Raw genomic sequence first — 13,638 nt, 5'->3', positions numbered from 1 at the left:
GACAAAACCTCTCATTTCCTAATACAATAAAATAAAAACAGCTAATAGAGTAGCCAAAAGAATAAAAAAATAGAATAAAATGTCAGTCAGGTATTTTGTCCCCCTTTGTATTGACCCCATCTGTCCCAGTGCCTGGTAAATCTTTACATATTTAAATTCAAAGTAAAGTAAAATTTTCAGTTATTTCAGTCCAGTCCTTAATAGGCTTAGTAAATTTATTTGTTATTGCTTGCAATATTATATATTACGCAGGTATCTATTCATAATTTCCATTGTTTTTTTTTAATATCCGAGAAGTGTAAATACACAGTAAGTAATAATAATGTTTTTTAAAGTCAAATGGAGTGTTGGTGTTGAAGACAGTCTGCAGTGCCTCATTAATCTCAGTCCAGTATTTATGAATAATAGAACCCATAATGAGCATAATGATCGTATATTTATCTATATAATAACGAGCAGGTTGACATCCGGCCCACGTCTTGAATACATTTCTACGAGTAATGTTCTTATCAAAAAAGGTTTTCCTATAAATACAAAAAAAAGAAAAAAGTACCAACACATCCATTGAGACATGCAATACTAATACAGCATTTAAGATGATATGAGCATTATATAAGTGCCTTGGTTTGTTGTATTTTATTATACACTGATGTTCCCTTCACCAAAGCGCACATCTTTCAGCATTTTTTCCTCTCTATCCATCATTGCCTGAAGGTGAAGCGTTCCTCTTTGTTCTCAATGTTTTCTTTCAACTTGAGAATATTTTCCCCCCTTTTAAGTAGCACTTTCTATTAAGTCATATCAATCTTCTACTCCATATAGACCTATATTTTTCTCACAGACCGAGACATAAATAACAGTATGTAACTTATTGTTCTTTAAATTGACTGTTCATTAAAAAACAGTGTTCTGAAAAGCACAAGGCTTCTGTAAATAAAATGTATTATTATTATTTATCATTCTCTAAGGAGTTTATGAAAGCTTAAAAGGGAAAGATTTGTATTTCGCAACCAACGTAACACAAAAATATTACAGAAAGTCAAAAAGCAATGACAAAGAACATATTATTTCAATCTCGATACACAGAAATGCCTTGGTGGAGGTTTGCTTTCTTGGTCACTTCTTGTTGCTATGTACTATGTCTTTCATTTCCCCCTTGACAACGGTGTAAAAAAGATGGCCCAAATGAATCCCAGACCCGCTCAGGACGTCGCTGTACCTCGCTCCAGATCCGAGGACACCTTCTCGCGCCTCGTCCAAGTCTTTCCCTCTGGAACACGACACGGGCCTGACATCACAGAGAAGCCTGGATTAGAGAGTCCTGTATTGTTGCTGGAGATAGGAGCCAGATGTGAATATTTATTTACAGATCAAAGGCGTGATCCCTTTTACAAAACGCAGCTGATACGGGTCCCCTTCCTTCATATTCCGTCCTCGATTTCATATTCTGCTGGCACGATCCCCAAGTCGGAACACTCTCATAACAGAAGACAGACCTAATTTGTCCACCGCAGAAAATATTATGCGTTTACGCTAAAAGCTACAGCCTATTTAACAATTTAGGATTACAGGAGGATTAAAACTGGACTAAATCAGGTCAAAACCAAAGCTAAACCAGAACTAAATGTAAACCAGGCCTGACTTTAGACCCATACTAAAACAGCAATGAAAGAGGAATTGAAAATAATGACTAAAATTACATGTGTATCAGTCTAAGAGCTTGAACTTGAGCCATAGTTTAAGAATCACTGTCCAATTGTACACTTAAATCCCAATTGGGAAACATTTGAGCCGTTAAATAGACTGAAATACAGGCTTTTCTTTTAGTATCAAGTGTTTCTAGGGTGCGTTAACACTTCCTGATGTAGATTTGGTTTGGCTCTGGTTCAAATCCTGGTTAGACATAGTTTTGTTGTAGTCTATGTGTAAGTGTGAACACACCCCTTTTGTCTTGAAATATATTGAAAAGCATGAATCCTTGTTGTGAGCGGGCTTGCCTTGCCACAGACCTGATGTTTTTAAGTTATATTTGAGCTTCTGTAATGAAAAATAGGCTGATATCTATTGAAAACACTTATGTAAGCAATGTCTGTAGAGAGATTTTTAAATATAATCTTTTTATTAACATTTCATTCACATATTTTGATTTTATGACACTATAAAACTCTGTCAACATCAATTGACTCTTTATACAATGGTCTTTCTGAAACATTCTACTTTTCATATTGTCTTAATCTTGTAAATTCTGTCAACACGGAGGAAAACACAAGAAGCATGGTCACGTGTGAAGCACAAACACAAGTGCAGGCTGGATCCTATCTGTAAAAGGCACTTATCATCCATGTTTAATCCTTCCTGTGTTAATCAAATCATTACTCCATTCCAGTAGAATTTGGAGACGAGCGCTAATTGCTAGGTTAGGTTTCTGTTGGCTCAGGTGGCTGCATACCCAGAATGCTTATCTTCTCAGCTCTGTCTGTCTGAGGGAGACGAGAAAGTCTTTAAAACATCAACAGTTATTAAGACTTACCACCAAACAGGCCACAACTCATTTCCTGATCTTTTGTTCACGTCAAATAGCTCGAGTGACGTAATAGCAGCAGACTATATTGTTTACATCAAAGTTATTCATTATATGGTGATGAATGTGAGGTCAACGTGGGAGGACAGCTAACAATTAATCAACTTTTAAAGCCATTTGTGCATTAAATATTAACAAAGACACTTGCATTTTGTAAATTTGGTAACAGTTTGTAATAACTTCCCTATTAAGCAGTGATACATCATTAATATTTGTGTGTAGGACTATACAATAAGACGTATCAAAAAAATTGTGGGCACTATGAGGATAAAGTCATATTTCGAAAATGTAATTTTATGAGAAAAAAGTCGAAGTCAGAGAAATCAGAATATTAAGAGATGAAAGTAATAATTTTGCAAGATTAAAAGTCATTTAGCACCATCGTATCTTTCCAAAGTGAAGCAGAAACGCGCTTCACTTTCAGCACCACGGCCAGGACGCAGGGCGCTTGGCTTGGGTGAGTTAAAGGTTAACACAAAAGCCCACAACAGATGTCGACCTTTATAATGCGGGCCTTTTAGGGCCTTTCATTTCCCCCGTGCAGTGCCCCCATGTCTTTCTGTTTAAGGGCCTGCGTGCGGAGCTCAGGTCCTGGGCACCGGGCAGGACACTGACCGAACTCAGAGCCACAGTCGCAGCAGGTGAGGGAGTCTCGGACCATTTTCATCAATAATCTACTCCCTTGACTTCTGCCTGTTCACTCTTCTAAACTTCTAGCCAGTGCTCCAGACCCGAGGGCCGGTGCTCCAGACCCTGTACCTCGGGCCTGTGATCCAGACTATTTGGCCCTTATAACATAAATTGATCTTTTAAAATATTTTGCAAGTATTTGTATGCCCTTCTTACAATAGCATTTGTTTATTAGCATTTAAATAAATGATTTGTACAAAACCTTAACAGTGAGTAGTTATTACAACTGTTACTTATAAACCTGAGCTTAATTAAAAGACTCATAAAAAGCTGGTTTCAAAATGTGATGTATAAAATGTGCGTAGATTTGTGTTTTGGAGCTGTACAAATATAAAAAATACAACAATAACAACTCCATAAAATGTGCCCACTCTCCATTGAATGTAGAGGAAACTCCTTTCAGTTGTCTCCGAGTGTCTCACAGCTGCCGTACACGGGGCGGACGCGGCTTTATGCGCACTCTTTGCTTTGACACGGTGAAGCCAAGGTCAAAGGTCGCGCCTCAGCAGTCGATCTCAGTGTCGGTCTCGTCGCAGAGGTCTTGCCGCGGGGCTCGTCTCCGTCGTGAGAACTTCAGACAGAGCAGATCCCCGACTTCATTCAGATGGTGCAGCACCTGCACGCACAGGAAAGAAACAAAGGTACAGGATGTTGTGTTTAGAAAGGCAACGGGGAAGAAGCACTAGTTATGTTTTGAGTGAGGTTTTCATATATACTTTTAAACTATAGATCTACATTAAAATACAATTAGAATGGATTAGCAGTCATGGCATTAGTGGAAAGTATTCATAGTAGTAGAAGGTGGTAGATGGATAGGGTAAGGTACACTTTTGGGAATTTCTCCTCCTCTTAAAGACTAATAGAGAAGCTACTGACCAGGGACACTACGTTTAATCCAATCAGACATGCTGTTTACAACAAATCACAGGAAAAACAACCACCTGACAACATCCCGGACGATTGATTTACTTTAACAGTGCATTGTCCAGAGTGAAAATACTACTCCAAGTGGTCAGAGATTAAGAAGAACCCTGAAATAACTGAACAAGACAATCCCAGGCAGATGTTTCTGTACATCTCAGCCTGGCTGCACATCCAACATAGACTTAACGTTTAAACCAAACACCCTGGTCTGACTGCACCATAAAGGGCTGAAGAAAGTACTCAGAGGGCAGAGCTAACAGTTCAAACTTAGACATGCTCCTGAGTGTTTGAGTTTAAACTGTTTTTTTTTTCCCTTTTTAAATTTAATTTATTATTTTAGTTCTATTTAGTTATGTATGCATTTACGTTTGATTACTATTCCTACAAATGATTACTTTCTTTTTAATTATATTTGCAATTCAATTCAATTTATTTCTGTAATGCCCAAAATCTCAAGAGCAGTCTTTCAGTATCAATATGTGTGTATCGATATATCAATATGTATGTCAGATGCATACAAATGATATATGCACACTTTTCTCTCTCTTTTTAATTTTTTTTTCTTTGTCGAGATCCCCGAGGGTAAATGTGTGTTTTGAACAATTTGAAAATGATAATTAAAACATTTAAATAAAACATAAACTCCACACATAAAGGCCACGATTCACGGCCTGATGTGAACCGAGAACTAGTTGGCGTAGTATTTTACCTTTGAGCAATGATTGCAGAAATAACAGCAGCAGTAACTTATTTGCCAACGGTTCTTCCGGCTCTAAGCACTCACCTGGTCCAGCATGTCTCTGGTGTGGGCCGAGGACAGGCAGAAGCGAGCGCGGGCCTCGATGATCGGAGTCGCAGGGAAGCCCACCACCACCACACCGATCCTCCTCTCCAACATCTCCCGGGCGAATGCACTGAACCAACACCAAAACAACACCTTCAATAACAGTCTTCTGGTCGTAGACACACGTGAGAGAAAGAACGTGTTCTGTGATGCAAGGAAATGGTGGCAACAAATGAAGCCTGCGTAAATTCAGCCTGGAAGACCTAACTCCATCCTTCTACGTCAAGGCCTCCATGGAAGGACCCCTCTCCCCAGCGCCATCATCGCACTCAAGCGGGCGTCCGCCTGTCCGTCTGTCAGATCCCTCACTTCACCATGGACTCTCCCAGGTTTCTGCGCTTATCCCAAAGAGGTTATGCAGTTTTTCCCGGCCAAAGAAGTAGGGTGAAAGGTCAGGGGGCGTCTGTACCATGGCCCTTGCACCTGCTCCTCATCTCCAATCAACGCTCTCAAGTGACTCCTCCCTGCTCCCAATCAGCACCAGGCGGTCACATTTAAGCCCTCAGGCAGATGGCTCGGCCGCTCAAACCGTACTGCGACCCACCACCTCCCCTGCTCCTCCTCTGCATTCCCCTCATCCTCTACCTTCTCTTCACATCTACTACCACCAGTCTCCAGGCTCCCGGGGAGACATCTAATACAAATAGATCATGGAGTGCCCATGATTGCAACGTCTTCCGCCGGGGTCTGAGCGCCAAATAACTCACGAATAAAGCTTGTTCAACAGTCCTTTCTCGTGGTCTCTTGGTCTCTCCAGGGTGAATTAAAGTTAAGACTGTAGAATAATACAACATTTTCTAATCAACAGTTCTCATGCTCTGGCCTGGATTTTCTTTTGGCAAAACAAGAGGTTGTGCAAGTTTGTAGAAATAGGTAAAAGAACTTGACACACAGAGACACAGAGAGACACAGAGAGACACAGAGAGAGACAGACAGACAGACACACACGATAAAGAGACCGAAGTAGATCACAAGACAGTTCAACGTTTTATTCCCAATTAGGCAGACCACTTGTTGGAAAATACCTGTCACAAGGTAAAAAGGGACCAACAAAAATGACATAGTATAATTAATAATTAGTATAAATGTGAGATTTGTGCTTCCATTTGACTTGACTTGAATTAACTAACGATGTCGACTTTCTTATGAACTACAAGGTCACAACCATAAGTATGATAAAAATCTCAAAACTGTTTTAAATGACAGCTTTTGGTTCTGCGATAATAAGCCTAAATTTCTGGTTCATCATCATCAGTGCTTTATAAAAACACATACGTTTTGGGGGGCGACCGCTGTGACGTTCACATTGACCAACACAAACACGAGCCAGACAGAGCTAAAGCCTTAATTTCGGTCAAAATATTTGATCTAAACCCTCAAATTGCGTTTTCATAGTGATTTAGTGAATGGGAGCCGTGTTCAGCGGACGTAGTAGCCATAATGTAGTTTTGTGGCGCAGATGTTCTAGTGGTCAGCTCCAGTTCAGATTTATCGCACTGTTTTTGCATTCTCCGCCACTGACAACTGTAAATTCAGAAGCTTTTACTCAACTGTGACTTCTGATGACTGCAATTACAGCTCTGACAGTTTTTGACAGTTTGACGTGTTCTTTTAAAAAGGTGTTTGATTGTACCTGAGTGTCTTAAGCAGTCTGGTGTTTACACGAGCTGTGCCTAAGTAGTTACAGACACTCCATCTGTGAAAAGCCAATTCACGGAAAGTTTGGAGGGAGAAAATGGCAGCCGTCCATTTCGCTTTAATAACACTCGCTCCACTGGGCCGAAATCGCTTGTGACAAACAGCAAAGGTGTTGTAATCGTTGCAATGTGTTTCACAAAGTCCTTGTAGTGGTCATGGATGGGTAGTAATAAGTTACTTCAGGAAGTAGTGGCTGTAAGTGTATAAGAGTAGTTTGGTTTTGATATTTCTTATATACATTTCTTAATTTTTGAAGAAACAATACTTGAGACGGTTTTGGATATAAGATTAAAACAATAAAAGTAATATTTGTAGGCATTTTATATAATATTAAATAAACATTACGTGTCCTTAGATGGAGTAAATCGGTTAAAATCAAATCAGTTATTGATCTTACTGATTTGTAGGTAGATTTATTCATTTGATACAATATTATATTATATTAGAAAGCAGAATGAGCTCCTTGCTTTGGCTTTCTAGATTTTATGTCTAATACCAACTAAGCAAATACAGTAGGTATAGAAGTGGTCACTTTCTCACATCATCAATACAAGATCAACTGGTGAAAAATAATGCAACACCGGATGGAAATAAATCTTTCAATATCGCAGAAGCTTTTTTGAAACTATGTCACAGCGAATGTGTGCAGTAATCAAAGCTAAAAGGCGGTCCTACCAAATATTAGAAATATTAGAGTGCGTGCCCCTTTTATTCTGTGTAATATAATAATAATATTCAACTCTTACTCCAACCACTTCTGAGTTTAGCCTAAATACGTAAGATTCAACAATAGCTGAAATATTGCATCTTCACAAGTCTCACAATAATACCGTGAGCTGTCACAATGTAGTTTAGAATATAAGAGTCTTTGCTTAAATGCATTGTTTTGTTGCAGCTACAGCTAAAGAAACAGAGGGAACTACATAGCCCATGATCCTTTGCTCCATTTCAGTGCAGACGACATGAAACATCCATTATAACGCACTGCTCCATCTTAAATCTTTAGAATATGACAGTGACAGGCATTTAAATGAGTATAATTGATGCACAAAATCGTCCAAACCGTTACTACTTACACCACTTTGGCGGGCATGTAGAGCAGGATGGGAACCACAGGTGAGTCATCGTTTCCATAGATGATGAAGCCCATGTCCTCCAGTTTGGCTCTGAAGTACCTGGTGTTTTCTGCCAGTTGGCGCACGCGTTTCATCCCTGCAATTCAACCGAGACGTAAATGAACCGAGAATCCATCGTTTTTGGTAAAGGAGGATATTAAACACGGTCCCCATCTGTCAGTATAAGCAAATGACCGGTGTTTTTTTGGGGGGGGGAGGGAAAGCTTTCTTATTTCACTGCCCCCATCTGGGCCATCCTTTCACCATAAACTTAACTTGTGATTACAACTCGGCTGTAGCGGCAGATGGCTCGGTTTTGCTTTATATTTTGCAAAATCGAGCACTCTGCGATATTTAACGTTTGTGGAGGACTATACTAGAGCTGAGAATTAAAAATCGGCACGGCCAGGCTTCCTCGCGGTGTTTCTCGGCCTGCATTTAGCGTGGTACGGCCTTGGAAAACGGCTGTTTCCCAGTCATTACCTGCGAACAGACTGGCAGAGCTTTCAAAAGGAGTGTAAGAGAGCACTTTAAATCCCCTTATCTCAGCACGAGGGGGGGAAAAAACATAACATTTTCAGGCGTCTGCCAAAAAGCGCGAGGCCCATTTTGTAAAACTGTTCTTTTCAGGTGCAATGGAGCGCGTGCGGGTCAAAAAGCTGCCTGCCAGACGCTGGAATTGTATGCGTAGGTGAGAATGCGTGGATGCTCCCGTCTATCAGAGCTTTCCCCTGTTCCTGCGCCGTAGCCGCCGCTTTTTCACTTTGGAGTGCGAAATTCAACACAGGAGCAACTGGGGATGGGACTGGAGAACAGCAAAACAATCGCTCTCTCGTTTCCTGTCGCCGTACGTTTGCTCGCTGGTGTTATGATGGACATGGGAACTCGTGTTTTGGAAAGGTACGGTGGTTTTGCAGCGTTCTCCTCGCTCGATAGGACGGGTCAAGACGGATCTCTCCAGAACAGCGATTTAACGAGGCTACGTCACACGCCAAGCATGTGCGGTGCAGCGCCAGATGAGAAAGTTACTCATCTTGTCTTTAAACGAGCAATTTCCATCGACCATAACATATCGGAGTGTACATGCTGTAGTCATTACCCACTTATCCACAGTAGATATGTTCCCTACTTTCTCAGGAAATCACAAGACGTTTTGACAATGACAAACTATCTTCTCGTATAATGTAAATATTAACCAACGCTATTATGTCTAGTGTTGCCCGGTGTAAATTCCTTTTCCTCTATTACGTATTTAACTGTGATTTGTGCATCCAAATATTGCCTCTGAGGTACAATACATCATTTCAACTACAGCGAGTCATCTCAAAAGTCCCTCTGAGGTGTTTTAAGGAGCACTTAGTGAATTTTGTCTTTGACAAACAACATACCTTCAAACCATTGGAATGTGTAGTCTCAATGTCACGTCTTACGCACTCAAACATAAAAATGGAAAAGCAATGGTGCCTGAGCTTTGGAGTGTCAGTCCCTGCATTTCATTGCCCTAAGAGCTTGCGTCACATAGTAAATCTTTAGAATGATCTATGTGTGACTTCAAAACTGCAGTAATCTGTGCATGCACATTTATTCAGGCTGGAAAGTGTGAGCCCATGTAGCAAAACATTTAACATGATGGCAGCCCTGTCAGGATTATTACTAAATCTACTTATTGTTCAAAAAATGAGACAAGGAGCAATATTTTTAGGGGTCAATATTTATTCTGGAATAGCTTTTCTTTGTACTGGTGGGTGCACACAGTTCCCCGTCTTCTCTGTGTTTACTGATCTATTTGCTCATGTGCAATTAAACCCCCACGTTTGAACTCTCTGTGCTTCCTGCTCACTGCGCAGCAGAGCAGAAGGAGCAGAAAGAGCAGCGCTTGTGACTTTGCAGAGCAGAGGAAAAAGCAGAGACACAGGGCCGGATCTCCGCCAAACATAAGATTTTGATTTCTTGGAGAGTTTTTATTTTGTCCCAATCCGTTCTGGGATCATTGAATTACAAAGGGCTACACTTACAAGTCGTTAATGACATTAAATAAAGCAGATTCACCGCAAACCTAAAAGCAATGGATAATGGCAGCGTGCAGACTTTTCACATCGTTTCTTTCTTGTTTTACAGTCTGCAATATGACTTAACTCAGGCCTATAGTCACATTTTAGAACTTTAGTGTTGTTGAAATGAGAAGGAAACAGAGGGACAGAACAGCAGCAGAAAAGCAGGAGGCTTTAGAATCTGAACTTCAGATTGTGATCAATGAAATAAATTAAAATTGTTCCCCAGATTTATGAAAGATTCAGCTGTAGATGAAGCATCAGTAGTGCAGTTTTATCAGGGAAGGTTCTGATTTAAAAAGGTGTACAGTGTGTGTGGTGTCTCCATATAACTGTCCTCTTGCCTAGAATGTTCCACAGTATGGTATATCTCCACGAGACAAGCAGTTGGGCCCACCAAGCCTAGTTACAAGTCAGATCTGTGTAGAGGTTATCCTGCTCACAGTATAACGCAGATCTTTTTCAGGGTATTTTTGAGTAAAGCAGCTGTAATTGAGTAAATGCAAGATACGTTTAATGCTGGGGAACATTCCAGGTAAAGCCATGACATCTCCATAGAGACAAGCAGGTGGCGGACCCCCACCAGCAACATCGTAAAGTGCACCTATAGTGTACATATTGTGCAATAGGCCATTTTAATTTAATCAGCTCTAAATGCTTAAATCTTTCTGACAAAAAATAAGCAACCATTTTGAATTGGCATGGTAGATTTGTCAGTTTGCTTTTCTATTACAAATAATGCAACAAATACTATACTATAGAGTCCAAATAATATACAACTGAATATTTTCTACTATACTAGTTTCACAAAAAAATTAATCATTTGTGGTAAAGTGTAAATATATGTAGATAAAGTGAAAAACTACCGGTGTTATATTTAGGGGTCTTTAAGTATGTAATGGTGATTCCGTGGTAAAAAAGTGAGCCCTTAAACCTACGTAATCAATTCAAATGTGGCCAACTCTCTCTCTACAAGTGCGTGAACATCTTTTGGGGATTCTGCGGCTGGTGTCGAGTCGTCTTTATGCCCGATGTCATTAAAGCAGAGACTTCTCAGAGGTAGAGCCTTTCTCACAAGCCACACATGACAATGATTTCCTCCATGTTCGGGCCCCGTGTGTCCCCTCCTCTCCCTCTCTCGCTGTAATTGCTCCCACATTTTCAGTCCCCAGCAGCTGTTTGTCTTCCCCCGCAGGTTTAGTACTTACCTCTATGTTAACATTGGAGCTGTCCGACGGATCTGGCTTGCTATTGTTTCCATAAAAGTTATAGCGAGGTGTAAAACGTTTCATAAGCCGGGGATATTTGTCAGTGCAGAGGACGTAAGATTTGATGGCCGTATGGTGGGGATGGTTGGGGATTGGAGGCGACTTTTACAAGATGTGCTGAAGGGATACTAACCTTCGTTGCTCCCGTCTTTTCCCATTATGCACTTCATGGCCCGGATAACCTGCTCGGTGACAGGAGGGGACATGGCAGTGGCGTAGACCGCGCTGTGGGAATGTTTGCGCAGGTAGTCCACGAGCTCCTGTGAGGGAAAAACAAAAAAAAAGAAACTTATTTTCAATTGTTACACAGAAGTGATCATGTTAAATGTAACGGTTGGTGGCGGATTTATTTATTTATCATTTACATAAAAAGACAGCGCATATTAATAAACGTCTGTAAGTGCGGCGTAAATATGACAGATTATAGCAAAATGGCTCATTTCCATCTGTTGTCCCTCGGTAACATCAAAGACAATAACAAAACAACACAAGACTTGAAAGTGGCTCGTGAAGGACATTCTGTGATTCTTAGAGGAGGAAGGCTTTCGCAATTATTACTGGTGGCAAATTGAATTCGCTACACACCAGTTTTCCTGTGGCATTGATTGATCATGCACAAGAAGGTGTCCCATTCCAATCTCACTCCAATTTCTTATTTCCTCACAACTGTTCTTTTGAAATGTGAATGATTAAGTAGTAGTAGTTTTATGTATACTACTATACGCAACTATTAAACATAAGTTCAAAAAGAGCTGATTTTTCAAATTTGCACCCAGCTGATTTCAGGATGCTGTGAATCTGTGTAAATTATGTCATATGCAGGTTTGAACTAAACAAACAAACAAACAAACAAACAAACAAACAAGGTTCATGCTGTTTAATAACCCATTCATGATCAGAGGTCGTCAGGGTAAGCATTATGGTTTCTAGGTTATTCGTATTAAGCTCCACATTCTCCGCAGAGGTGATGGCAGATTGACAGTGACGGTTACTACGGGTAAGGAATAAATGCACTGTCATATCCAACTATGACACGTTGTTTTCTGATCAACCACTAGAGAGAGCTCATGCACACAACCCTCACCTGAGAGTGTATTACATGCCCCGATTTCCCTGGCTCTGGGAGTGTATCTGGTCAAAGCTTTGGCCAGTCTCCTCGCCTCACTGTGCATTGGCCAGCCCTTTAATACCAAAGGGAACGGATGCTGAAATGAGCCAGAATGTGGACTGTCATGCTCATTATTCCTAAATGTCAGCGGTGGTTTAAATCGACAGTCGTGGCCGTCTGTGGTAGCGGTCTCTGGAGTGTGTGTGTGCGAGTGGGCTGAGGTTGTGGCGGGCTGGCGGGGGCCGTGCACTGCTCCTCAGTGGATCTGCGGCGGCCCGGCGGGTGTGAGGTGATGACACGCACCCGGAGATGCTGTCTCGCCACGGCTTCCACTCTCCTCCATCTGTCCATGCTGGGCGGTGGCTGCGGCTGAAGGGATTTGGAGGCAAATGCGCAAAACGTAGAACCCTCAAACAACCTGACATCTGTTTTCATTGAGGATTTACTCCGCTTAAGGGCCCCGCAGGAGTTTTAGTGCGACCAAGATAAACCGGTAAAGGGAATATGTCTGAGGTTGGTTCGTGCAGTGACAGCTCGCAGTGTTTCCTCTGCTTTATAGCGCTTGCCGCAGTCGGATGTAACAGAACATGTCCAGTGTGCCACAGAGCCGGGAGCGCAGCCAAAAGCACACACTCGCACGCTCCTCTTCCCCTGGCAGATGTATTTAATAAGCTCATTTAAATGTCCTCCTTCCTTTTTGAATTGGTCGAGTGTGCACAGCTTCATACGGACTCGCACTGAATTAGAAGGAGCTTGAAGTGTATTTATTGGGTTATTTATTTTTGGTACTCCCATAAAACAGCTATAACATGACTGTTTTCCAGAACACATCTGCACTGCCTTTGTCGGTCAACCCGATACCACTTAGTGTCGGATTTGAGGGATTTCACCACAACAACAAATACGTCAATTCCACGGGCTCTCTCTCTCTCTTTTGCTGCCTGCTTCTCGCTCAGTTTTACTACAGCCAGCTGTCAAACCAGGCACAGCTTTGGTACTTCAAACATTATCATGCTTGTTAAAGGGCATCCTGTTAAATCTGGAGCGCAGTTCCGACGCCTGCCACAAGAAGGGGCTGGACCTTTGCCAACTTTACCTTCTTATTACGGCAAAGAGGGGCTGAGCCAACATAAGGCCAGAGCAGGAAGGGCTCCTCTCTGAATACTTAACTCAAACAACATGGCCGTTTCCTCTGATGCTTTTTAATCAAGTGCAACAAAACTGGTGTGGTTATGTACTAAAGTGTACTTTTTAATGGAGTAAAGAGAAATTACAAAGACGCGGAGTCACAACCGGGGAAACATTTGTTGGACACATGAGAAATAGGGTGTGACAGAGTGGCACTAGTTAGGAGGGAAA

The 13,638-nt window shown here is 41.4% G+C and overlaps 1 protein-coding gene across 1 annotated transcript in view; it reads right to left on the bottom strand.

Annotated features, from left to right (window-relative positions):
- Positions 1-3,619: 3,619 nt before the first annotated feature.
- The window catches only part of sptlc3 (serine palmitoyltransferase, long chain base subunit 3), a 31,212-nt gene continuing 21,193 nt past the window's right edge, over positions 3,620-13,638 (bottom strand). Inside the window, exons 9-12 of the mRNA XM_072437171.1 lie at positions 11,305-11,431; positions 7,814-7,949; positions 4,980-5,109; positions 3,620-3,887 (exon numbers count right to left, since the gene is read on the bottom strand). Of these exons, the coding sequence (XP_072293272.1) occupies positions 3,774-3,887; positions 4,980-5,109; positions 7,814-7,949; positions 11,305-11,431 (507 nt within the window). The 3' untranslated portion in view covers positions 3,620-3,773. The remainder of the gene's footprint in view (positions 3,888-4,979; positions 5,110-7,813; positions 7,950-11,304; positions 11,432-13,638) is intronic.

The sequence above is a fragment of the Eucyclogobius newberryi genome, unplaced genomic scaffold, assembly GCF_026437365.1.
Source record: "Eucyclogobius newberryi isolate DKJ021-1_F unplaced genomic scaffold, fEucNew1.0.hap1 SCAF_8, whole genome shotgun sequence".
NCBI lineage: Eukaryota > Metazoa > Chordata > Actinopteri > Gobiiformes > Gobiidae > Eucyclogobius > Eucyclogobius newberryi.
The sequence above is the reverse complement of the archived record's forward strand: the minus strand, read 5'-3'. Positions and strand labels throughout refer to the sequence as shown.